The 24,249-nt window shown below is 41.3% G+C and overlaps 1 protein-coding gene across 2 annotated transcripts in view; it reads left to right on the top strand.

Annotated features, from left to right (window-relative positions):
- The window catches only part of DNAH11 (dynein axonemal heavy chain 11), a 321,410-nt gene that overhangs the window by 189,189 nt on the left and 107,972 nt on the right, over window positions 1–24,249 (top strand). Inside the window, exons 55-56 of one of the 2 annotated variants that reach the window (XM_013051673.2) lie at window positions 13,777–13,938; window positions 22,207–22,440. In XM_013051673.2, the coding sequence (XP_012907127.1) occupies window positions 13,777–13,938; window positions 22,207–22,440 (396 nt within the window). The remainder of the gene's footprint in view (window positions 1–13,776; window positions 13,939–22,206; window positions 22,441–24,249) is intronic. The other variant, XM_045062769.1, reaches the window with a different exon arrangement.

Consider the following 24,249-nt stretch of genomic DNA (forward strand, 5'->3'; position numbering starts at 1 on the left):
GTGCTTGTACACATACATACTCATACGATTTTTTAATTTTAGAGAATGAAAGCATGCTTTCTGATGATGTAAGATATATGTGTTCATTGTAGAGAATTTAAAAATATAGAACCATATGAGGAAAAGAAATTAGGCTTTAATTATATTGCCTGGAGGTAACTACCAAAAGCGTATTAGTATATCTCTTTCCAGTTTTCTGTAGGTATATAAATGCATGCAAAGTATATATTCCAAACTGAAGTGTATTTCCACATCTCTCACATTTTTCTTCATACTTCTCTTGGCCTTTTTATTAGAAGCCTCCCCCAGGGTGGGGGTAGAGGGCCAAAAAATGAAACGATTCCAAGAATTTGGTGTATGGAGTGAAATATTTCACTCCCATGTACTTTATTCTAGTTACCTACTTGTAGAACACCTTCATTCATGTATGCCCTTTACCAAATTTCCTACTGGTTCATTACAGTTTTTGTTGATTTATAGGAACTCTGTATATCTGGATAATATTCCTGTGCCCATAATGTTCTTGTCTACTTTACATGTTGCCAGTGTTTGTCAAAGTTCATCACAATCCTAACTTTGTTGACAATGACTTCTTTTTTATATTTATATTACCAAACAATATCTATTTTTTCTTCCATGGATTTTATGTCTTACACATACACATTTTTTTAAGGAAACATTTCTATACTTCATGGTTATTGAAAATATTATTCGGAATTCTATTTAAATTAACTTAAATAAACTTAAAATACTTTGAATGGTTAGCTCTGGATTGTGGTGTTTAGTACAAGGTGACTTTTCTATTGTCCCCACCCCTGGATTCTCCAAACACCATATATTATATAATATTTTACCACTGATTTGAAATGCTCCCTGTCTCATAATTATAAACTAAATGTCTAAATATATGGTATTCTATTTTATGACTCTTAATGTTTATAAATCTGTTCATCTCAGCCCGCATGAATACCATACCGCTTTTCTTATTGTACCTTTGTAATTATATTCTGGAATCTAGTAGAATAATATCTTCCTCCTTGTCCGCATTTACTTAGCTACTGCCTTTACTAGATGAACTATGGAATCAGCTTAACATTAAAAAAAAATCCTGTGAGGGGCACCTAGGTGGCTCAGTAGGTTAAATGTCTTGATTTGGGGTTGGGTCATGCCGTCAGGGTCATGGGATCGAGCCACATGTTGGGCTCCAAGCTGAGTGTGCAGCCCGCTTGAAATTCTCTCTCTCCTTCAGCCCTAACCCTCTGCCCACGCTAGCACACGGGCTCTCTCCCACTCTCTCTCACATTAAAAAACATTTTTTTTTTAAATCCTATGAGAATATATAGACTAAACTGAAGGTGATGCATGTATCTACAATATCAAATGTTTCCATACTGCTTTATTAATAACTTAAACTTAAGTTTTGTTCCTCGACAGTGTAAATTGTGAATATTCTCTTTTTATGAGTGTCCTTAGCCTTTTTTACTCAGTCTGAACTTTAGAATCATTTTGAGAAGCTCCACTCATCTCGTTAGGAATTTATGAGAATTGCCCATGATTTGTTAATGAATATGAGAGGAATAAATACCTTTATAACAGATGATCTTCTCCAGAAATGTGGCACCTCTTGTCGTTTGGTCAGAATGTCTTCACTGACCTTCAGTAAAGCGGCTAGCTATCTTCTTATGTTCTACACATTTCTGAAGTCCTTTCTCAATATTTTACATTATTTTTTTGATCTTGCCAAATTTTCTCACAGGTCATGGTGGACAATAAGAGTGCCATTGGATGGAGGGAGAGAGGGAAGGGTAGATGTTTGTTTGTTTTACCAGCCAGTCCATTGAACACTCCAGTAGGTTTTGCATTTTGTACTTTAGAGTTTGCTGAGTAGGTAGTCACATAATCTTTGAATTTTTTTACTCTTCCTTTCTAAAAATTAATTTTCTGTGTATTAAAATAGCCATAATTTTTGCATATCAAATTTAGTACCAAATAAAACAGCATCTCTGTTTTATTTTTTATTTTAATGGGAATGCCTATAGCTTTCCATCATTAAGATTTTTATTGTTACATTGGATTATATATAGGCCTAAGATATTTTTGATATTTTTAGGAAGAGCTGTTGTACTTTATCATATATGTCCTTTCATAAATCCCCTTGTTTTATTTTTTTTTCTCCTAAGTCTTGGACTGTTTCCTTATTACAGGGTTTTTATAACATTTCTTCTAGCCTTTTGAGAGTGTGAAGTAAGTTTTCTTTTTTAGGTTCTTAGATACCTCAGTGGAATTACCTTCCTTTAAATCTACTGGATGTTTTTTAAAATTTTTCTTCTTTTCATAATATTTTTCCTCAGGCCCTAGTTGAGCTTTCCTTACTATTCTGGCTTGTGTTCTTTCTCCCTCTTCCTTCTTCTCAGACAGAAAATCAGATGTTGCAAAACCCTCTTACCCTTGCATGGTGGTCAAGTCAATGTCCTAGATCTTCATGGGTTAACAAGCAAAGACCCCAGCTTCCTTTCCTTCATGTGAATGACCACCCAGTATGGCTTTATCATGGAGGAGTGCTGTCTTCCATCCCTCCTGCCCTTCATGCTCATACTTGAGTTGCTGGAAGACAGTCCCACTCTCACGGACAGCTCGTCCAGTCCCAATCCCAGGCCCTGTCAGGCTCTGCCCTTCTGATAGTGTTTTGCTGATCAGGACCACACCTCTCTGAACATAGTACCCTAGCTCTTCCCTTTGCATTTTTTGATATTATTTACATAAAAGGAATGGAAAGAACATCAGAGAGACGAAAGGCATGACCTTGTATTTTGTATCTGAGGTTCACTGCTCTTGAAATTTCATAAAACAGCAAAACATTTTTGTCTTTTGGAGGTAGGGCCAAAGAAAAGAGTCAGGGATGATTTCAGGGTCTGTGGCCTGAATAAACAGGATAAAGGACATATCATTTATTGAAATAGGGAACCTGAGGGGAGGTGTGCCTTATACTTGTTTGGTGGATGAGGATAAATAAAAAGTTCTGCCTAAAGTTAACTTAACATGCCCATTATGCATTCAAATAGAGACGAACAGGATTTAGTTGAACATAGCCATCGGAGTCTGGAGAAGAGGGTGGGACCAGAGACGGAGTTTAAAGCCACCTTTGACCACCAACCCATGGCTTAGATGAGGAAATTGTGACCTGTGAGAAGAGAAGTGGTCCAGGTGCTGGTTCAGAGCAAATTAGGATGCAGATGTCAAAATTTCGTCTTGCTCTGAAGAATATTTCACATTGCCATCTGTTGACTCCTTGATCTGTCTGCTGGGCCTCAGCAAGTATTTGCTGATTGCCTGTGGTGTGCTGGTCCCTGGGCATAGGATAGTAAGCAGGAGACGGCCCCTGCCCACTGCATTGTTGGAAAGACCAGCCTGAACCTCACGAACTGAGTATACATTCACACCTCTCTGTATGAGAAGGAAGGGGTATATGGGATAACAAAAGCCCGGACGAGAAAGGTTTCAGTGAGGTGGAAAAAGGATTGGGAAGAATCTCTAAGATGTCTGTTCTCATAGATATCATCTCCCTTATTTTATACTATAAAAGAAATTTTTAACACCAAAAGTGAAGGGCTTATTCCAAGACTAAAGGATTTATCCATTTCAATTGAAGAAACTTCACATTCCAAGGAGCATGGTCCATGTTTTTCACATTCTGCTTCCAGTTGGGTGTGGGGTTTTCCAGCATGGTATGGGGCTCGTGCTTGTACGTGCATATGCGTGTGGCCTTACCACCTCATGCCAGCAGAAATGCCGACCGCTAGCAGAGCAGCACAGATCACAGGCCAAAAACTTTGCATTCGTGGTTCAGCTCTGGGCCTCTTGGGTAGATCGTTAGGCACCAAATAGCTGTTTGAGAAAATAAAAACAGAACACTGTTATACAAGTGTACGGAGCTGCAGACCGGCCTGGAAAGTAGTATGGGGGCACTTGAGTCACTGGCATCAAGCAGGGCAGCTGAGACCAGGGAATACATTCCCCTTGTAGACAGGAACCTATAATAGGAGGTACCTAGTGGGGAACAGAACTCCTACTGTCTTTACTCCCCAGGAATGGACTTGCTTCTGGCTCTCTTTTAGGATTACACATACAGTTTCTTTATGAATTGAAGAGTTTTGTTTAAAGAAAGAAAAGAAAGAAAGAAAGAAAAGAAAAGAAAGAAAACTCCCTGATGTAGGGGTGCCTGGGTGGCTCAGTCAATTGAGCAACCGGTTCTTGATTTCGGCTCAGGTCACAGTCTCAGAGTCATGAGATCGAGTCCACAACTGGGCATGGAGCCTGCTTAAGATTTTCTCCCTGCTTCTGCCTCTGCCTCTTCCTCCCTTCTAAAAAACAAAAACTCCCCAATGTAAAATACTATCTCTTAGAAAAATTAGTACTGATCAATAGACATAAGTAAAAGGTAGTATGAATTATGTCTTTGTGTGTTACCTAAAAATAAAATAAAATATAAAAATGTATTGAATGTGTATATGTTGAAGGTGCTGTTGGAGTTCATGAAAAATAACTGAAATTAAAAGGTTCTTGGATGGTGGTTGATAAGGGAAATTAAAAGGCTGATAAAATGATACTAAAACAGTCAAACAAGGGAAGAGTTTTTCTGCTAAACTTCCTAAGAGGGTTCTCTCTAGAAGACTCAGATCTTATCACTCTTGAAAAATACTTAGACTTTAGAGGATAAATGCAAACCTAAGTTATGGACAGAAGCTTCTGAAGTAAATATGTGGGAGGGTTACTTCTATCCGAGAATATATCAACTGGAAAAAAATACAGAGTGACAGTAGCAATTCAAATTTCCATTACAAGAGGAAATGGACTGAGTCCTGTTAGTGATATACAAATAAATATGTACTTACAATGGAATCTTACCCAAAAGAAATTGAAACATATTACAAAGCACAATGAAAAATGGGTTATTGCAAATGAGTCCTAATACCTGTGTTAGGGGGGAAAAAGGGGAGAAAATTCTATGGTATGGATTCCGAAAGCAAGATGCTGACATCCAAATATTAGAGCTGTAGAAGTACATAGATGGTGATTTCAGGGTTTGCTTCTTACTTGTGAGAATTTGCTTTTAGAAGAGAGCACAGCTGTCTGAGGCATCTTTAACTTTATTTTCTTAGCAGTCTTTTCTCTGAGTCCACTGTTAGGAGCTAACTTAAGCCAATTTGGTTATCCGCAGTTGTCGGGGATTATTTGGGAGGAGGTGTATGTTTCAATGATCTTCAGTACTTACAGGTAGATGGCACCTGTTCCGGAGTCGGGGAGCTCTTGTGCCCCAGTATCCCAACTCAGGAGTGTCTCAAGGAGAGGAAGTCTCAGACTGAACTCAGGTACACAGAGTTTGTGTGTAGCACCTAATTTAAAATGGTTCTTAAAGGTTCAAAACCAGCTCTGTGAGCTTACTGCAGTCTTAGCTCTGTTCTTGTAGGAAATTGAATAGCTCTTACTGGAAGGATCCTTTGGGGCAGTGGTGGCAATATTCTCATGGTAGGATCCAGCTGATTTTCTCACTGGAATCACATAAAAACAATTTTTCTGTAAGCGGTTTTCCACAGGACTGGTCAAAATCCAAGTCTAAAAAGCCAAGGGTGTAATTGTTAGGATACTTCGATATCTAGACTTTCCTCTTTGGTTTATACAGCGGTAGAGGTAGAAGTATAATATTTCCATTTTCCTCAGATATCTGGAGCACTCTTCCTTTCATCAACAAGAAAGTCAGATCCGGTGTTCATGATGCCAACTAAATCAATCATTTATGTTGATGAAAGAGGCTAGCTAAGAGCTCAGATAGCTGACTCTGCATGTGTGGGTTTCCATTAGAAATGGGAAGTGCTGGTTAAGCCTCCCTGGCCTCTGTGGTTTCTCTTGGTACTTCAGATTCTAACCAGTGGCCTCCTAAAATATAAAATGAGAATTTACATGCCTGTCATACAAGAGTGAAGTTATTTCAAAAGTAAGTTATACAGGACCAGATGGCTCTCACTGGTGAAGTCTATCAAATACTTAAATTAGAATGAATATTAATCCTTCAAATTCTTCCAAACAATTGAAGAGGTAGAAACATTTTACAAGGCCAACATTACCCTCCTACCAAAGCAGACAAGGATGTCACCAGAAAATAAATTACCAAGGCCAATATCCTTGATCGAAAGATAAGAAAATCCTCAACAAACTAGGAACAAACTGAATTTAATAGTATATTAAAGCAACCCTACCCCATGACGAAGTGGGATTTATTCCAGGGATTCGAGGATGGCTCAACATCGACAAACCAATCCACATGATGCACCATATTAACGAAATGAAGGATAAAAATCTTATCATCTCAATAGACATAGAAAAAGCATTTGAGAAAACAGAGCATTCATTTGTGATGAAGACTCAACAAACCGAGAATACACCTCAGACAACAAACTCAAACTCAGAACATACCTCAATGTAATTAAGGCCATATAAGACAAACACACAGCCAACACCAGAGTGAACAGTGGAAAACTGACAGTTTTTCCTCTACTATCTGGAACAAGGCAAGGTTACCTACCTACTCTTACCACTTTTATTCATCACAGTACTAGTACTAGAAGTCTCAATCAGAACAGTTAGGTAAGAAAAAGAAATGAAAGGCATCCAAATCAGAAAAGAAAAAAATATGTCTCTACTTGTAGATGACATGATTTATGGAAAACTCTAAAGACTTGACCAAAAAAACTGTTAGAACTAATAAATGAAATCAGCAATGTTCAAGATACTAAATCAACACAAAAAAATTTTCTTTTCAGTACACTTACAATGAACTATCAGAGAAATTTAAGGCAATGTTATTTACAGTGGAGTTAAAAAAGCAGGGACAAATTTAAGGGGATGAAAGATCTCTGCACTAAAAACTAAGATGATATAGCAAGAAATTGAAGACAGAAACTGAAAAATATCCTATGCTTGTGGATTGGAACAATTAATATTGTTAAAGTATCAATATTATCCAAAATGATCTACAGATTCATTGCATCTTTACCATGATTCCAGTGTATTATTTGCAGAAATAGAAATGAAAATCCTAAAATTTGTGTGCAACCAAAAAAGGTCTCACCTAGCTAAAGCAGTCTTGAGAAAGAGCAAAGCTGGAGGCATCATATTCCCTGATTTCAAGCTACATTATAAAGCCATGATAATCAAAACAGTATGGTATGGGCATAAAAACAGACACATGTATCAGTGGGGCAGAATAGAGAACCCAGAAATAAGCCCATACTTCTATGGCTAATTAATATTTGACAAAGAAGCCAAAACTATACAGTGAGAAAAGAATAGTCTTTTGAGTAAATGGTGTTGGGAAATTGGGCGGCGACATGCTGGGCCCCTATCTTAAACATAAGAAAAATCAACCCAAATGGAAAGAAGACTTGAATGGAGGACAATCTATAACTCCTAGAAGAAAACATAGGGGGCAGTCTCCTTCGCAGGAGGTCTTGGTGGTGATTTTTTAGATTTGACACCCAAAGCAAAGGCAACAAAAATAAGCAAGTAGAACTGTATCAAACTAAAAAGTTTCTTTAAAAAAAAAAAAGATTTTATTTATCTGAGAGAGAAAGAAAGCTTGAGCAGGGGGAGAAGCAGAGGGAGCGGGGGAAGCAGACTCCACACTGAGTGTGGAGTCCCATGTCGACCTCAGTCACAGGATCTTGGGATCATTACCTGAGCGGAAGACAGAGGCTTAGCCAACTGAGCCATTCCATTCCCCCAAATTAAAAAGCTTCTCTTCAGCAGAGGAAACCATCAGCAAAATGAAAAGGCAACCTAATGAATGGAAGAAGATATTTGCCAACTACACATTCAGTAGGAGGTTAATATCCAAAATATACAAGGACCTCATAAAACTCAATAGCAAGAAACCAAATAGCCCAATTGAAAAATGGGCAAAGAACCTGAATACTCCTTATTTCAAAGAAGGTACACAGATGGCCAACACATGTGTGAAAAGGTACTCAGCATTACTCATAACCAAGAGATGCAAATCAAAACCAACATGAGATAACACCTCAAACCTTTTGTTGTTTTCTGTTTGTTTTTTAACGTTTTTTAAAATTTAAATTCTAGTTAACATCCAGTGTAGAAATAGTTTCCAGTGTACAGTATAATGATTCAGTGCTTCCATACATCAACACCTGGTGATCAGGATAATAAATGCCTTCCTTAACCCCTATCATCTATTTAACCCATCCCCCCACCACCTCGCCTTGGGAAACCATCACTTCTCCCAGTTAAGAGTCTGTTTCTTGCTTTGCTCTCTTTTTTTTTCTCCTTCACTCATTTGTTTTGTTTCTTAAATTCCACCTTTGAATGAAATCATATATTTGTCTTTCTCTGTTGGACTTATTTCACTTAGCGTTATATGCTCTAGCTCCATCCGTGTCATTGCAAATGGCAAGATTTCATTCTTTTCTATGGCTGAGTAATATTCCAGGGTGTGTGTGTGTGTGTGTGTGTGCGTGCGCGTGTGTGTGCACGTGTGTGCATGTATATCACATTCTCTTTACCCATTCAGCAGTTAATGGACACTTGGGATATTTCTATTTGGATGTTGTCGATAATGCTGCTGTAAACATGAGGGTGTATGTATCCCTTCAAATCTTTTTTTTGTATCCTTTGGGTAAATACCAGTAGTGTGATTATTGGGCCATAGGGTAGTTCTATTTTTAACTTTCTAAGGAATCTCCATACTGTTTTCCAGAGTGTCTGTACCCGTTTGCATTCCCACCAGCAGTGTGAAAGATTGCCCTCTCCACATCCTTGTGAACACCTGTTGTTTCTTTTTTTTTTTTTTTTTAATTTATTTGACAGAGAGAGAGATCACAAGTAGGCAGAGAGAGAGGAGGAAGCAGGCTTCCTGCTGAGCAGAGAGCCCGAGATCACGACCTGAGCCAAAGGCAGCAGCTTAACCAACTGAGCCACCCAGGTGCCCCCAACCCCTGTTGTTTCTTGTGTAGGTGATTGTAGCCATTCTGACAGGCTTCAGGTGCTATCTCGTTTTAATTTTGATATGTATTTCCCTGATGATGAATGACATTGAGCTTCTTTTCATGTGTCTGTTGGCCATTTGGGTATCATTGGGAAAATGTCCATTCATGTTTTCTGCCCCTGTTTTAATTGGATTATTTGGGTTTTTTGGGTGCTGAGTTGATCAGTTCTTGATGTATTTTGGATACTAACCCTTTACTGGATAAATCATTTGAAGATATGTTCTCTCATTTCATAGCTTACCTTTTTTTTTTTTTTTAATATAGTTTTGTTGGTTGTTTCCTTCTCTGTACAGAAACTTTTTATTTTGATGAAGTCCCAGTAGTTTCTTTTTGCTTCTCTTCCCCTTGCCTCAGGAGTCATATCTAGAAAGAAGTTGCTACCTGTGTTTGCTTATAGAATTTTTACGGTTTCAGGTCTCACATTTAGGTTTTTAATCCGTTTTGAACTTACTTTTTGTATGGGGTGAGAAAGTGGTCCAGTTTCACTTGTTTGCACGCTGCTGGCCAGTTTTCCCAGCACCATTTGTTGAAGAGCCTGCTTTTTTCCTATTGCATCTTCTTCCCTGTTTTGTCAAAGAATAATTGACCATATCATTGTGGAATCATTTCTGGATCTTCTGTTCTGTTCTCCTGACCCGAGTCTCTTTTTATACCAGTTACATACAGTTTTGATCATCACAGCTTTGTAATATAACTTGAAGTCCAGAACTGTGATGCCTCCAGCTTTGTGCTTTTCTTTTTAAAGATTGCTTTGGCTCTTCAGGGTCTTCTGTGGTTCTGTACCAACTTTAGGATTGTTTGTTCTAGCTCTGTGAAAGATGCTTCTGGTAGTTTTCACCTCACACCTTTTAGAATGGCTGTCACCAAAAATGAGAAGTAACAAATGCTGACGAGGGTGTAGAGAAAAGGGTGCCCCGGTACAGTGTTAGCAGGAGTGTCAGCTGGTGCAGCCACTCTGGAGAACAGTAGCGGGGTCCGTAAGAAACTGACAGTCGCAGTACCCTGTGATCCGGTAATCCTACTTCAAGGGATCGAACTAAAGGAAACAAAACCGTTATCTCATAGAGGTACCTGCCTTCCTGTATTCACAACACCATTATTCACAGTAGCCAAGGTACCAAAACAGCCCAAGGGTCGGTCAGTGGACAACGGGCATAAGAAGATGAGAGATACGCACACGTGCACCCACACACCTGGACACAAATAGAAAGGACTATTTTCAACCTTAAAAAAGAAGGATATTTTGGGGCGCCTGGGTGGCTTGGTGGGTTAAGCCTCTGTCTTCGGCTCAGGTCATGATCTCAGGGTCCTGAGATCGAGTCCCGCATCAAGCTCTCTACTCAGCGGGGAGCCTGCTCCCCACCCCCCACTTGTGATGTCTGTCAAATAAATAAATAAAATCTTAAAAAAAAAAAAAGAAGAAGGATATCTTGTCATTTGGAACAGCATGGGTAAATCTCGAGGCATTACACAAAGCGAAATATGCCAGGCAGGGAAAGTGAAAAACTATATGGCATCCCCTCCATGTGGGATATTGCCCGGGAGTAGGGGAAATAAGCACCAGTGGGTAAAAGGGCATAAATTTTCAGTTACAAGATGAGTAAGATCTAGGGATCTACCGCATAATGTGGTGACTACAGTTGAAAGCACTGTATTGTGTCACTGAAATGTATTAGGAAAGTAGAACTTAAATGTCCTCAACAACAGTGATAACAGAGAATAAACATATGGGTTGATGGATGTGTAAATTGACGTGATGGGAGAGTTCTTTTACACTGTCTAGGTATATAAAATCATCACGTTGTACACTTGAACTACCTTAGAATTTTGTCAGTTATACCACGGTAAGCCTGAAAAAGTGAATAAGAGATAACCAAACACCCTTTTTTAAAATCTCTGTTTTTATTTCTTAAAAATCCTCTGCTATTTTAATCTCCTGAAATTAAGAGAAATACAATAGCAAAATTATCCAGGATGATTTTTCCCCATTGTAACATTCCTCGAGGTAACCACTCAAGTTTATTTACCTGTAATTGTGGAAACTTTTTTTTTTTTTTTTTTTTAAGTAACACAGCATGGAGTTGATGGAGCTCTATTCATGCTTCAGCGGGTGTGAGGAGGGCTTTCATATATATCAGTATGTTTTCCTGGGGACGCAGGGAGGTAACTGATCATTTTGGAGATGCAGGCAGTTCAGTATAATTAAGAAATGTGACTGTTCTTACATTACCTGTGAACAGGTTGCAGGGTTGGCATTCCATCCCATGATCACCATAAACGTGGAGACCATTTTAGAAAAGAACAGAATAACCACCAATCTCCAGACATTAGGATGGGCTCTCAGAAAAATCTCACATAGGACTACTATCAGGGAAGCTGGATGGCAGGAGAAAATCTGTGCTAGATTTCTAGCAAAACTAGAAATTACTGAGTAATGCATTGGGTCAGTACTTGCACAACTCAAGTTTGGTGTGGTTTTGGCCTTTCCCTTCATAGGAAGTACTAATAACCGAGCATTTCCTGTAAATTAGTTCCCAAGGCCTGTTTTAAAGGATAGAATTTAGGTTATCCATGATTATCTAATTTATTTAAAATCCTCTCAGTTTTTCATTTTCACTCTCTGTATAGAAAGAGACTAAAATTCTATGGTATTCACCCACTACAGGAGCACTGAAAATGGTAAGTGTTTCATTAAAATATTCCCATAGAAAATTTTCAACTAGAAGGTTGTAATGGCGGGTGTCTGAGTCACCTGGAGGTCTTGTTGAAAACAAACTGCCCAGCCCCATCCAGAGTTTCTGATTCCTTAAGTCTAGATTGGATCCAAGAATTTGCTTTTCTAACCGGCGCCTCATAATCCTTTGAGAATCATTGATGTCCTGCCAACCGCCCTCTGCGTAAAATGTAGCTGGCATTACGAGGATCCTTATTTAAGCCATAATAAATAACACAGGGAAAGATGTCTTCAGCTGTAAAATTGTAGGGAAGAAAAATAATTCTTTCAATGAGGAATCTGTATTATCTTTCAGTAATGAAGTTATGTCACTATATTAACTCAAAGTATTTTTCCTTGAGGCTTAAACACACATGGTTCAGATACTTTGTTTTCTAACAATTTCCACAGACCTGATAGTGTGCCAGTAACAAGAAGGGAAATGCAGTAAGTTTAGAAAAGATGGAAATATTTAAGATCTCAAAGGATGCTTCCCCCCCCCCCTTTGCCTTGGCTGTAATTATCTATAAATGAAGCTTCTAAAATTGCCAGGAATGAGAGAGAAATTAGGTGTGGAAACCAAACCTCTAGGACAGAAAGAAATATTTAAGTCCGGGGAGAAAGGAAAGCTGGTGGGGTAAACCTAAGAACTGTGATGGAAGTGAAAAATCTACATTGTAACTGAAGTTCATTAACCCAGTACATGCACTCTTAGAGCAAGTATGTAGTTTGTAACTAGACTGGCGTGTAATGAATACATGATCCGTCAGCTTATGTATTGTTAAACATTTCAAATATTAGGATTTAGCTGTCAAGTTTTTCAAGAGCCATAGTATATAAAATAAACATAGTGAAAACACATGTTAAATAAGATATTATATGGCTTCCTATATGCTGGAGATTTTTAGGATGTGAATTTTTAAAATGTTCTAAGAAAAAAATACCATGCCTTTTGAAAAATCATTTCATTGGTTGCCCCATCTCAAAGGGTTAGAGACTGAGTTGAGAGACTTCCAAGCTTTGTTTTCTCTCAAGTCTGTGCCATTTCTAAAGAAGAGGAAAGCAGGACGGTTGGCACTCTCACACCTTAGCCCAGCTGGTGTCACTATTAGCCCCAGTGTTGTCGAGTCCATGGGAACCTAGGAGGGAAGGGAGAGGAGGAAAGGAGTGCTTCCTGAGCCCCTCCTTGTGCTGCCTCTTCACATAGGGCGTCTCATCTGAGAGCCGTGTGACCCTCAGAGATGCCCAGACAGGACCCTCAGACCCCCACAGCCCTTCATCACCCCACCCTCAGCTTGTGGACCCCGCCACAGCCCAGCTCAGGCGCTCCTGCCAGATAGAACCCTTGCATCACGACAGAGAGTATGGAAACATAATCAGATGTAAACTAACTCTTAAATCATCAAATGCACTGAACTTCACTTTGAAACCAGAAACTTAAAATGTTCTCGCTGGAAGCATGTATAAACTGCATCTCTTATTCCCTTGAAAAAGGGAAGAATGCAAGTGGATTTATTTTAAATAAAAACAAAGTAAACCTTCAGGATGATACAAATTGTTTTTAAGTAAACAACAAAGTTTTACTGGACCTAATAAATTACAGAATGGAAGGAGACAGAAAGTGAAAGTATTGGTATAATTGTATCATGGTGATTTGGTTTGGATATTGGTTTGGATATTTGTGGTCTATCGCTATTCTGTTCCTTGGGTAATAGAAAAGAATACGTTTCTAACTCTTAATGATGATCCAAAATGCTTTTTAAAAAAGGAGAGGGACCAGCTGGAAGGAAAGTACTCGGCTGTGTTTCTGAGTGTTCGAGAGGGGCAGCCACCTGCGGCAGATTTATCCTTTGGTTAGCAAGGAGGGCGCTTCCCCCTCTCTAGGGCTTTAGGATAGCTCCATGTCATGCTTAGCTACGCTCCTTGCTTTCATTGTCTAGGACTGCGATGTAATTCTTGGCTCACTCCTCACCCTCCCCTTTCTGCCCTGCCCCCGTGTCTCCACAGATCATTCTGTGTTTCTCTCCTGTTGGTCACACGCTGAGAGGGAGAGCTCGGAAGTTCCCAGCCATAGTTAACTGCACGGCTATTGACTGGTTTCATGAGTGGCCGCAGGAGGCTCTGGTCTCAGTCAGCAGGAGGTTCATTGAGGAAACCAAGGGAATTGAGGTATGCCGAGTCAGCCTCTGAATCCCTCTGTCTCTCTGTCTCCCACACGCGTGTGCACACACATACACACACGCATACTCACTTGGACCAAACGTCCTCAAGAAAGAAGTAACTTCCACAATGCATCTCCTATCCCTTTTATTAGAGATAAGATCATCTTGGTTTTCATTCTATGGAATGTGGTGGTTGACCTTTTTGTATCAGGTTGAGATGTCTGTGCCCACAGGCAGCACACGCAGCACACCAGCGGTCTATAGACTAAATCACCTGAAAGCCAGGATCATTACTTCCTTGAATCATAATAGGGTTTGCTGAATACGAATCCTTCAAATCTACAAACAAAAAAGCAGCCACCCATAGTCATGCTGGGCTTGATCTTAACAAAGCAAGGCAATGGATTGTGATATTTTTTCTCATTATGGTATGGATGGGTGAAAAATCAGCAGTCACTAAGTCAAATAATGCATCTGCTTCTTTGTTTTATGGATTTATGTTCTATAAATTAGGTTTGTCATTTGACTGTAATGAAATTTGCACATCCAATTACATTTTAAAATGGTTGCCTGAGGTTTAAAAAAGCACTTCCAGTGCACTTCCCAACTCAGACGGAAAAGGAATGCAAACATAAAGGTATCATTGAGGCTTCCTGGAAATGAAAATTTATTGGTATCTCGCGCCTCATGACTAGATAGCTTGGAAAGGTGGTGGTTGCGGACATTGCCCAGAGCGGTTTGTCTTCCGAGTGCACTGAGCGATACAGCTAGCATGGGTCAGACATGAAAAGTGATTCTCGGAGCCAAAAATAGAATCGGGGCTATGTAAGGAATGAGGACTGCTTCCCGTTGAAAGTGTTTTGTTAGCAGAGACAACCCCCTCTGACCTCCCTTCATCCCAAGAGCATAACTGTCACTTCTCCAAAGAATCCTTTCAAATTTTGTTGAATATCTGTTGTGGCCAGATAGTTAGAAATCTGGGCATGGGGGTGCCTGGGTGACTCAGTGAGTTAAAGCCTCTGCCTTAGACTCAGGTCATGATCCCAGGGTCCTGGGATATACTTGCGATCTCTCTGTCAAATAAACAAATAAAATCTTGAAAAAAAAAAAAATCTGGGCATGTTTGCACACTTACCTAATTATTTGTGGGCAACTAGTGTTATTGCTCATTTCTTATTTTTATGGATAGCTGTATTGTAATGAGGTTTATTGTCTTTTCTGAAATGTCCATTAATCTACTTAGATGCGGAACTGATATGCGGCACCTAAAACCTGTATATATCATAAAGCCTTTATGACATTCAAATACTTCTACTTCCTTTCTCCTTTTTTCACACACCTAAAACATTTCTGTAAAGAAATGAAAAAAAGGGGCGCCTGCGTGGCTCAGGCAGCTGAGCATCTGCCTTCAGCCTGGGTCATGATCCCAGGGTCCTGGGATTGAGCCCCACAGCTCATCTCCCTGCTCAGTGGGGAGCCTGCTTCTCCCTCTCCCTCAGCCTGCCACTCCCCCTGCTGTGCTTGCTCTCTCCTTCTGTCAGATAAGTACAATCTTTTTTAAAAATGGAAAAAAAAAAAAAAGATTGCTTCTGTTTCTGGATGTTTTTTTCACATCCAGAAAGTTTTTCTTTTGCCCGTCTCAATACTCAACATTGGATGCACTTCCCTGGACCTTTAAAACAATGGCTTTCTGGCTAAAGAGTGAAAAATAGGAATGTATCATTTGATTTTTTTTAAGTGATTTTCATGTTTTCCCGCTGGTCAGGAGGCACTGCAAAATGCTTCTTAAATTGGGGGAAAGGGATATAAATTTGTGCTCATGAGTAGGTAAGTGGAATCATAGACACTCCCAGAAGAGGTTAATTTCTGTGTGAGCCCCTGCTTTCCCCCTTCACTGCGTTTTCCTGAAGAGCCAAAGGAGCCCCACTTAAATGGAGACTTACCACTAGCATCAGATAAAGTCTGCCAGAAATACTTTGTACTTCAAAATCTGAAAACACATTAAATATGACAATTAATAGTGACAGTTATTTAAACCACACATTTCTCAAGCTCTCTCCAGGGTCACTGCGTTACTGGAATTATACAGGACCTTGTTTTTTTCTCCTCCTCATTGTGAGAAGGGTGCAAAATACCAATTTATTACAGAATCAGTATGTTCCCTTCATAATTATGTTTTAAACAGTTCATTTGAACCCATGAGGGGTTTGCTGAAGACCAGTGTGCTTCTCAGCTTCATATTAATTTCTCAAAGGGGAGGAACCCAAGGCTAGGAAGTAGCATGGTTTTTCTTAGTGTGTTTGGCATGGTGCTTCTTTAAGTTTCTTGCCTTTGCTTTCCCGGTGCAGACTTTGTCCTGCCAAGTCAGGTGCCACCTGACGAATAGCTAGTGAAGCAGACGGAGCTTTGATCCGCCAGTGACCATTGACATCTGCTGGATGAGGCAGGACTTGCATCCTTTTACGTCCAAAGCCGTCCTGGCAGGTGCTAGGCTCTATCTCACGGTGTCATGACGCCTCCTATAGGATGCCGATTGTCAAAGACGAATTTTAAAAGTGCTTAAGCCCCCTGTCTGTTGAGCGGAATGGTGCCTGCAAACAGCTCAGCCAGATGATTTCGTCTCAGTGCCCTGTGCTTATTTAACTTTCCCACCTTCCCGAATTATCATTCAGAGTGCAATGTGTCTGTCTTCTTCTAAAAATGTGTGGTGCCTCGTCTGCAGAGGTCAGAAAAAGCTTTTACCTTTTTTTTGAATGGGCACTAACTCAATCGTTTCCTTAGTTAGAATTTTCAACATCAGGACTGAATGGTGGCTGCATCATTTAGGCCCTTCTCAGTTCTTGACCTTATTTGCTGAAGGTGAGGTCGTTTTCCAAGGTGACCCCCTTTCGCCCCCGAGGAAAGGATTCGTGAAAGGCAAGCAGTGTCGTGTGTGTGGACATACGCTCTTCCAGCAGGACGCAACTGGCCCCCAGGGGTGTGCGCTGCCTGTGTGTGAGGAAAGCTTTGCACTACTTTCCTGCTACCTGGTGTTGAACTAAATGACAGCTGGCCGGTGACTACACTCACTCGTGAAGTATCACCTTGGTGTCAGCATACACTCCTCACGCCTCAGGTTTGGGAGTGCAGATGGGGGCATGTGGGGTGAGGAGGGAGAGAAGGAAAGGCGCCCTGGGTATCCCTGGAAAAGTTGGGAGAGACGGGTGTTGCAAGATCGGTGGTGGTGTTGGTTCTTTTTTTTTAAAAGATTTTATTTATTTATTTGACAGACAGAGATCACAAGCAGGCAGAGAGGCAGGCAGAGAGAGAGGGGAGGAAGCAGGCTCCCCGCGGAGCAGAGAGCCCGATGCGGGGCTCGATCCCAGGACCCTGGGATCATGACCCGAGCCAAAGGCAGAGGCTTTAACCCACAGAGCCACCCAGGGGCCCCGTGGTGTTGGTTCTTGACTCAAAGTGAGTAACAGACACCCAGGGGAGCTGGGGCTGAAGAAAGCAGAAATCACAGAAGGGACGTGAAAAGGTGAGACTCTGACTGCAGAGTGAGATTTGCACTGGGATCCGAGCAAGGTGGAGGACCCATTCTTTCTGAGCATATCGGCCGCCTGACAAGCTAAAGTTCTCTCTCCTGTGGATACGGCACAACTGAATAATTCTGTAAGGTGAATAGCATCAGCTTTTTTCCATGAAATTCATTAACTTCCCGATGCCTCTGCTTCTTCAATCCAAAGCTTGCGGCAAGATCTGGCAACAGATGAATGGCGTATTTTACTAGCATTTGCTGATCTGATCAGGAAAAATGCCCCCTCAAAGGGGAAAGTTACTTTACGGCTGTACATGAAGACTGATCTCTTCAGTGAGTCCCTGAGTTTTAGAAATGGTGGGGACAGTGTGAAGAGTAATAAGCAACCCTTTGCTAGGGGTATGTTGGCAGTGTTTTTCCTACTGACTTTGAGCACTGTTTTGTTTTTGAAATACAAATGAGGATTGCTCAATATGAATTTTAAAAGTAGAAAGCCTTGTGCAGTAGAAATTCTGCAAATTTGGGGGAAATCTCCTCCTCCTGAGAAGTACTGTAGTCATTTTAAAAGTCAGGACAGAAGCAAATCCAATCAAATTTATCCTGAAACTGCCTACACCTCTAACCGGCTTAAGTCTCTATTCCGACAGGAGGGGAGACCCCCGTGGCTGTTAACATCCTCCCCTGTTCTTCAGCCTGCCCTTCCTGTGCATGCACACTAATACACCGTTCATCATGCATTTCTTTCCCTGTGTAGATTAATCAGATGAAGAGCAGAATTGCAAAAAGCGGTAGAATTCCGCTTTCCAGAGTTTTTGCGGTTAGATAAACTTTAGGAATCCCCTTCACCTTGAAAGAAGGTTCAAGTTACAATAGCTGCCTATAAACCTGGACTTGGTGTTAAGCCCAAAGTTGAAGTCAGTCAAACAGAGGCATCACTCCCTCCAAATCACAGCTTTGTGGCTTTTCTGGCCTCTCCAGAACCAGCTACAACATCTGCCTTGTCCCACTGGCTCTGGGAGGCGGAGCTGGGTTGCCTTTCACCTCTTCGCCGCCCACCCCCCACCCCCCCGAGCCCCCCTCCCCCGTCCTCAGTTGCTCCTTTCTCTGGACGTTGTGTCAGAGACCAGGGAGGCTACCTTTTCAGTGACTGGAAACTCTTCTTGAAGATGGCTGGTTTAGGTTGGGTTTGATATTGCCTTTCGCCTTAGAGAGTAGCCTCTCCAGTTAGAGATAAAACTTTAAAGACATGAGCAACCTAACAAAATGCACTCACCAGGCAAAGTAAAAAACAAACAAAACAAAACGGAGACACCAGTGCGTGGTTCAGGAAACTGCTGGGTGCTGCATTTAACACTCGTGGCATTTAACACTTCCTGTCTAGCGGAAGTCATCTTCCTGGGACCAGCACCAGTGCAGAGGGGCTCATCGACTCTACTCACCACCCTAAGGAAGGGATCCTGGGCTTCCCAGGTGAGGGGATGGGGGACTGATATCGTGGCACAGGATCACTGAGCAGGTAAGGGCCCCCTCAGCCCTTGGACGCCAGAACCCACAGTCTTAAATCCTGCTCGGAACTGGTGAAGAGTAGTTGGACTGTTCTGGAAAAAAGAATACAAGGAAAAGAAGAAAAGAGGCAGACTCAAAGGAGAGAATACAAGAAGAAAAGAGACAAACTCAAAGGAGCGCCAAAAATCTAATCTTGGATTCTGAGGGCGGGACACAGGGCAGGGAGTGCTGTCCTTTGCCCAGCTATACAGAACTGGGAAGGTACCCCACGTCTCAGGATTCAAACCCAGGATCCCCAGCGGCCTCCAGAATCTTTTTTTTTTTTCTCGGAGGGAATCAGCATTATGGGAACTTACGAGAAGTGCTCAAATGCAGCACTGCTCATTTCACGTATCATTACATTTTCTTTAATAAACCAATTTTACAACCACAGTATCTAATTAGTCTCCATTATTGAGCACCCCCAAAGGAGCTAAAAAGTACAAATAATGGATTCTTAAACCCAGCAGTTTGGAATTACTATAAAATAACAGATATTAAATATGTGTGGGTTTTTGTATATCACTTAGGCTTCAATAGAGCTGTAGAAAACAAACATAGAAATAATTCCCGAAAACAACTTTCAAGGAAGGGGTATGGGACATCCTATGTTACAACACGATCCCAAGTTAAACTTAAAAAAGAGTTTTCCTTTCAGCTCCATCCTCTCTGGTCCCACCGTCTCTTTCCTGGAATACAGAGCTCCTGAAAGTCCGAATTTAAAAAAGTACGGACCAATGTAGTCTTGAGACCAGCCGCCCGAAGGCCGGTGTGAGATCCTGCAGAACCCAGGGTGTTTGATCTGATTCTGTATCGGCCTCTGGTATTGGTTTTTGTTTGAATTTTGTGGTCTGTTATTTTCAACACCAGGGCCACACTGGGCACTTGCTTTAAGAGTCAGGTGGCAGGGTGGTGGTGGGGGGGGCTTGCTGAGGCGACTGCTGCCACTGCTTGAGAACCGTCACCCCAAATAGCAGACTTGTCTCTGTGTTTACAGGGAGCCCAGCAAGAGAGTCAAAATGAAACTTCATTCTAACTGTGAGGGAATAAGCCACTTCACGCGTGTATCCATTGACGCATCGGCTGCAACATTGTTTTCCCGGGCATTTCAGTGGAGAAATCTTGGATTTATAACCGTGTGATACTGGCACTTTGCTTATTGAGATTTTTGCTCTCACCATGATTGGCTGCTGAATGACGACAGAATCAGACCCCCTGGTTTTCCTTAGGGGACCCAATGTAGCAGGAGGGACAGTCTCCGCCTGCATCTCTGAAAACAAAAAATACAGCCTTGCCTTCCCTTCTCTGCAGCGGCACCAGCAGCCATATCCTCCCTGCACAATGCCCCTCCCCCCCCCCAAAAAAAGAAAACTGGAGATAAATGAATGGCAGAATAAATAATTTATGCTAATGAAATTACTGCAATTAGTAGTTCTACAATGACCCTTTTAAAAGCCACAGCTGTTAATGTCAGGAAGTGCTGTCACTACTGACCTTATCATAAGAGAAAGTGACAAATTGAGAATGCAGGGAAGACCAGTCATCAAAGAGGTCTGTTCTGGAACGATTAGAGTTTTCTGAAAAACAGTGTGAATTACAACCAGCTGCTCCCTGGCTCTGCAAGTCTCCCATGCTGTGCCATTTTGTTAAGCCCGATAACAATAGTTATTTTGCCCCATTGAGACAAGTTGTCTCGGGCCACTTCCAGCTCTCCCGGAAACCATTTCTTCCATCCCAGATTTACAAATGAAACTGTTGTTGGAGAGAGCTTTTCAGGGCAGCCTAGGAGCCTCCTCATAAGGATCATGGTTGGGTAGAGGCCAGGTCCTCCCCCACCGACCCCCGCCCCACTCGAGGAAGGTCGTTCTTGGCCAGGGAAGTATTTACATGGAGAAAGACATGTGCTCGCTTTTGGTTCATTAAAACAAGCTAGGACAGGAATGCATTTCTATCCATGTTTATGTCGCAGGGAAGTCTTTTAAAAAATCCCGCAGGGGATCTCATTTCTATGGAGTTCTAGAACTTCTTAAGAAGTTTCCATTCTGAGTCCCCTATTAGGTAACATTAAACACGTCTCAGATCTGGAGAACAAAGACTACTCAGGATTTGCATCATTCTATATATACCTTTGGCTTTAAAAACATTATTTCAGTTACTGGCGAGGTGGATTTCTGGGACGCAGGATGATCCTATATATATGTACTGAAAACCCTCTCCCAGAATTTTCATGAGGTGGGAAAGCTAATGTTTAGACATTGCTCGGGAGCGGTTGCTTTTCACCAACAAGAACTGGCCTGTCTCCTCTCGAACCCTGTTTGTAATATTAATGGTGCAGGTTGGAAACGCTGCATCCCCAGCCGCTTGTGTGCAATTTTCCCAAAGACGTCTGAACGTTATTGACAACACTTTGGTAAATTATGTGTGACTTTCCTAAGAGTTGGTGTAGCTCATTTAATTCATATTAATTGATTTTTAGGCTTCCCTTGATTAATTGAACCTGGTTCATCTTGTACAGAATGCAATAAATAATCATTAAAATGAGGGAGATGTGACTCCACAAATTAAAAAGTTAACTACTTCAGAAGTCATAGAGGACAAAACAGAATGAATGGTATAGTAGGGGGTTCTCTAGTAAACCTTCTAAGGGAAGTTACTCGGGGTTTTTTTGTTTGTTTTCTGTTTTGTTTTGTTTTCCAAATGAGAATAGAAATGGTATTTTTCTCTTAAGCCTTACCATCCTGTTTGTTTCTATATGGGTTCTTATAAAACTGTATTTTTCAGTTTCAGCTGTGTGTGTGTGTCTATCTGTCTGCTACAGTTTAGTTTGAAAGCAACACCAAAAATCCTTGTTAGAGTACTGTGTCTCAATTTCTCCATTTTTTTTTTCTTTCACACACTTGATAGATAAAAATCACGTTGTGAAAGCTGTGTTTGTGTTATATGTTGGCTTTTGGGTTTGGTATGTCGAGCGCATAAAAATCCTTTGCCCTACTTGGCAAAGCTGAATGCTTTATTGTTATCTCTCTAATCCTGTGGCTATCTCTTAAAGAGTAACAAGTCTTCCCAGATCCTCCTGTAATTTGTTCTGCTTAAAAACAACAACAACAACAACAAAAAACTACATAATTTTTCTGATTATTCTTTTTTAAAATTGCATTCTTGTCTTAATTTGGGAGAATTACTTGTGAATTTCAGTGTTTATATTTTCAGCCACTGGACAAAGATTCTATTAGCCTCTTCATGGCACACGTTCACACCAGCGTGAATGAAATGAGTACCAGGTATTACCAGAATGAAAGAAGACACAACTATACCACCCCAAAGAGTTTTCTAGAACAAATATCGCTGTTTAAGAATCTGTTGAAGAAGAAACGAAAAGAGGTATCCCAGAAGAAAGAGCACTTGATGAATGGCATCCAAAAGCTAAAAACCACAGCCTCTCAGGTATGATCAGGATGTGTTATTACTGAGTAAAATGTATGCTCTTAAAGTGAAAAAATAGGTAGTTACTTGGAAAGCAGCATTTCAACCCATTTGTATAAGATGCTCAATACTAAAACGTGCAGTTCAGTGACACCAAAACAACACTCCTCATGCTTTCATAATCCAGAAGGGGATTGACCTGTTCCTCTCTCATGCTGGTTTGGAAAGAACACTTCACTTGTTGGCCTGACTCAGTGCATAGCTCACTCCCATCTTCTGTCTGCCTGTTTTGGTGCCCTGTGTTCACTGTTAGGAATTCTGTCACACAGCAGTGGAATCTTTTGGCCTCAGATTCTCAAGAGAGTTATTTTCTGTCTGGTGACACAATACGGTTTGCTCTGCTTGAGGTTCCTAAGTGTAGCCATTTTGTCCCATCTTGGTGTCTCATCTCCTTTGGTCATCATTTCTCTTCGAACAAAGTGCCCAGTGTGGTCTTTGTCCTCGATCATAAGGCCCCTGCTACCTTGAAGGACAGTAGGAAGGAGGAAGTCAGAAGAGACTCTGCAAACCGTGTGTGGGTATCTACATCTGTCATTTCATTGTAGAAATTATAAACATTTTTATGAAGTTAGTGTTGCTACTACACTTTTTTTTTAAAGATTTTATTTATTTATTTGACAGAGACCATAGTAGGCAGACAGGAAGGCAGAGAGAGAGAGGAGGAAGCAAGCTCCCTGCTGAGCAGAGAGCCTGATGCGGGGCTCGATCCCAGGACCCTGAGATCATGACCCGAGCCAAAGGCAGAGGCTTTAACCCACTGAGCCACCCAGGTGCCCTGCTACTATACTTTTATAGATGAAATTTAGGCACTTAAAGTCCATGGGACCTATGAGATAGGAGTTTGAACCCAGATTTGTATTATTCTAAAGCTGTTGTCCATAGCCCAATGCTGCCTCTGTGACCAGGGGAGAAAAAAATGAGAAAAAGAAAACATGGAGACTTTGGAGACTGGCTTGGCTTGCCCTGAGGCATCTGGGCTCTAGGGATGGAGAAGGAAAAATTCTCCCTGGAGGTCCCTTCCAGGCCAGGAATTCCAGCGGGCTTCTTCAAAGGATTGTCACTTGGTCATAGTCCTCCCCATTTGAAGAGATTGGGCCGGTTTCCTTCCCAGGTGTGTCACGTGGCCTGTCTGTACCCAGGCTACAAATAAGCACACGGTGGTGCCTTTCACTCTGAAGGCTGCCTGGCCACGTCTTCCACGCAGTCTGTGGCCAAAGCACCTCCTGCATCCTGTGCCCTTCGTTTTGGAAGCCGGGAATGGCTCTTGGGGAACCACTCACCTATGCTCCATAGTGGATAGGGGGACCACGACAGGGGCAGAGGAGCCAGAGTAAGGAGGTTTCCAGGACAGTTCCTAGAATCAAGTGATGCAAAGAATAGTTGTTGGGAAGCCCCCGAAGAATGTATCTGTATCTGTGGATCTTTTCCTTTTCTTTCAAAAGAAAAAAGAGGGGGTACTTTTACTCTGTGTGTGCATATTACCTTACTCTTTGACTCTCTGCCATCTATCACTTTCCTTTTTCTTCTCTCTACTGATCCTTCCACTTCCATTTCACTTAAATCAAGACTCTTTTTCCTAGTGAAGACTTGCCTATGAGTCCAGCTGAGCTAGAAGACATTGTGTGCAGGAGATCCTTGTCCCAGAGCATTAATGTCCCTTTGGATAATTTCCCCTGCTGGACCTGTTGACTTTGCCCCAGGAAATGATAGTGTTGACTAAACTGAACTGTCATACTGGTGGGGCAGGCCTTGGCAAGGGGGAAAATGGCC

Source organism: Mustela putorius, unplaced genomic scaffold (assembly GCF_011764305.1).
Source record: "Mustela putorius furo isolate JIRA1106 unplaced genomic scaffold, ASM1176430v1.1 tig00003845_pilon_pilon_pilon, whole genome shotgun sequence".
NCBI classification, from domain to species: Eukaryota; Metazoa; Chordata; class Mammalia; order Carnivora; family Mustelidae; genus Mustela; species Mustela putorius.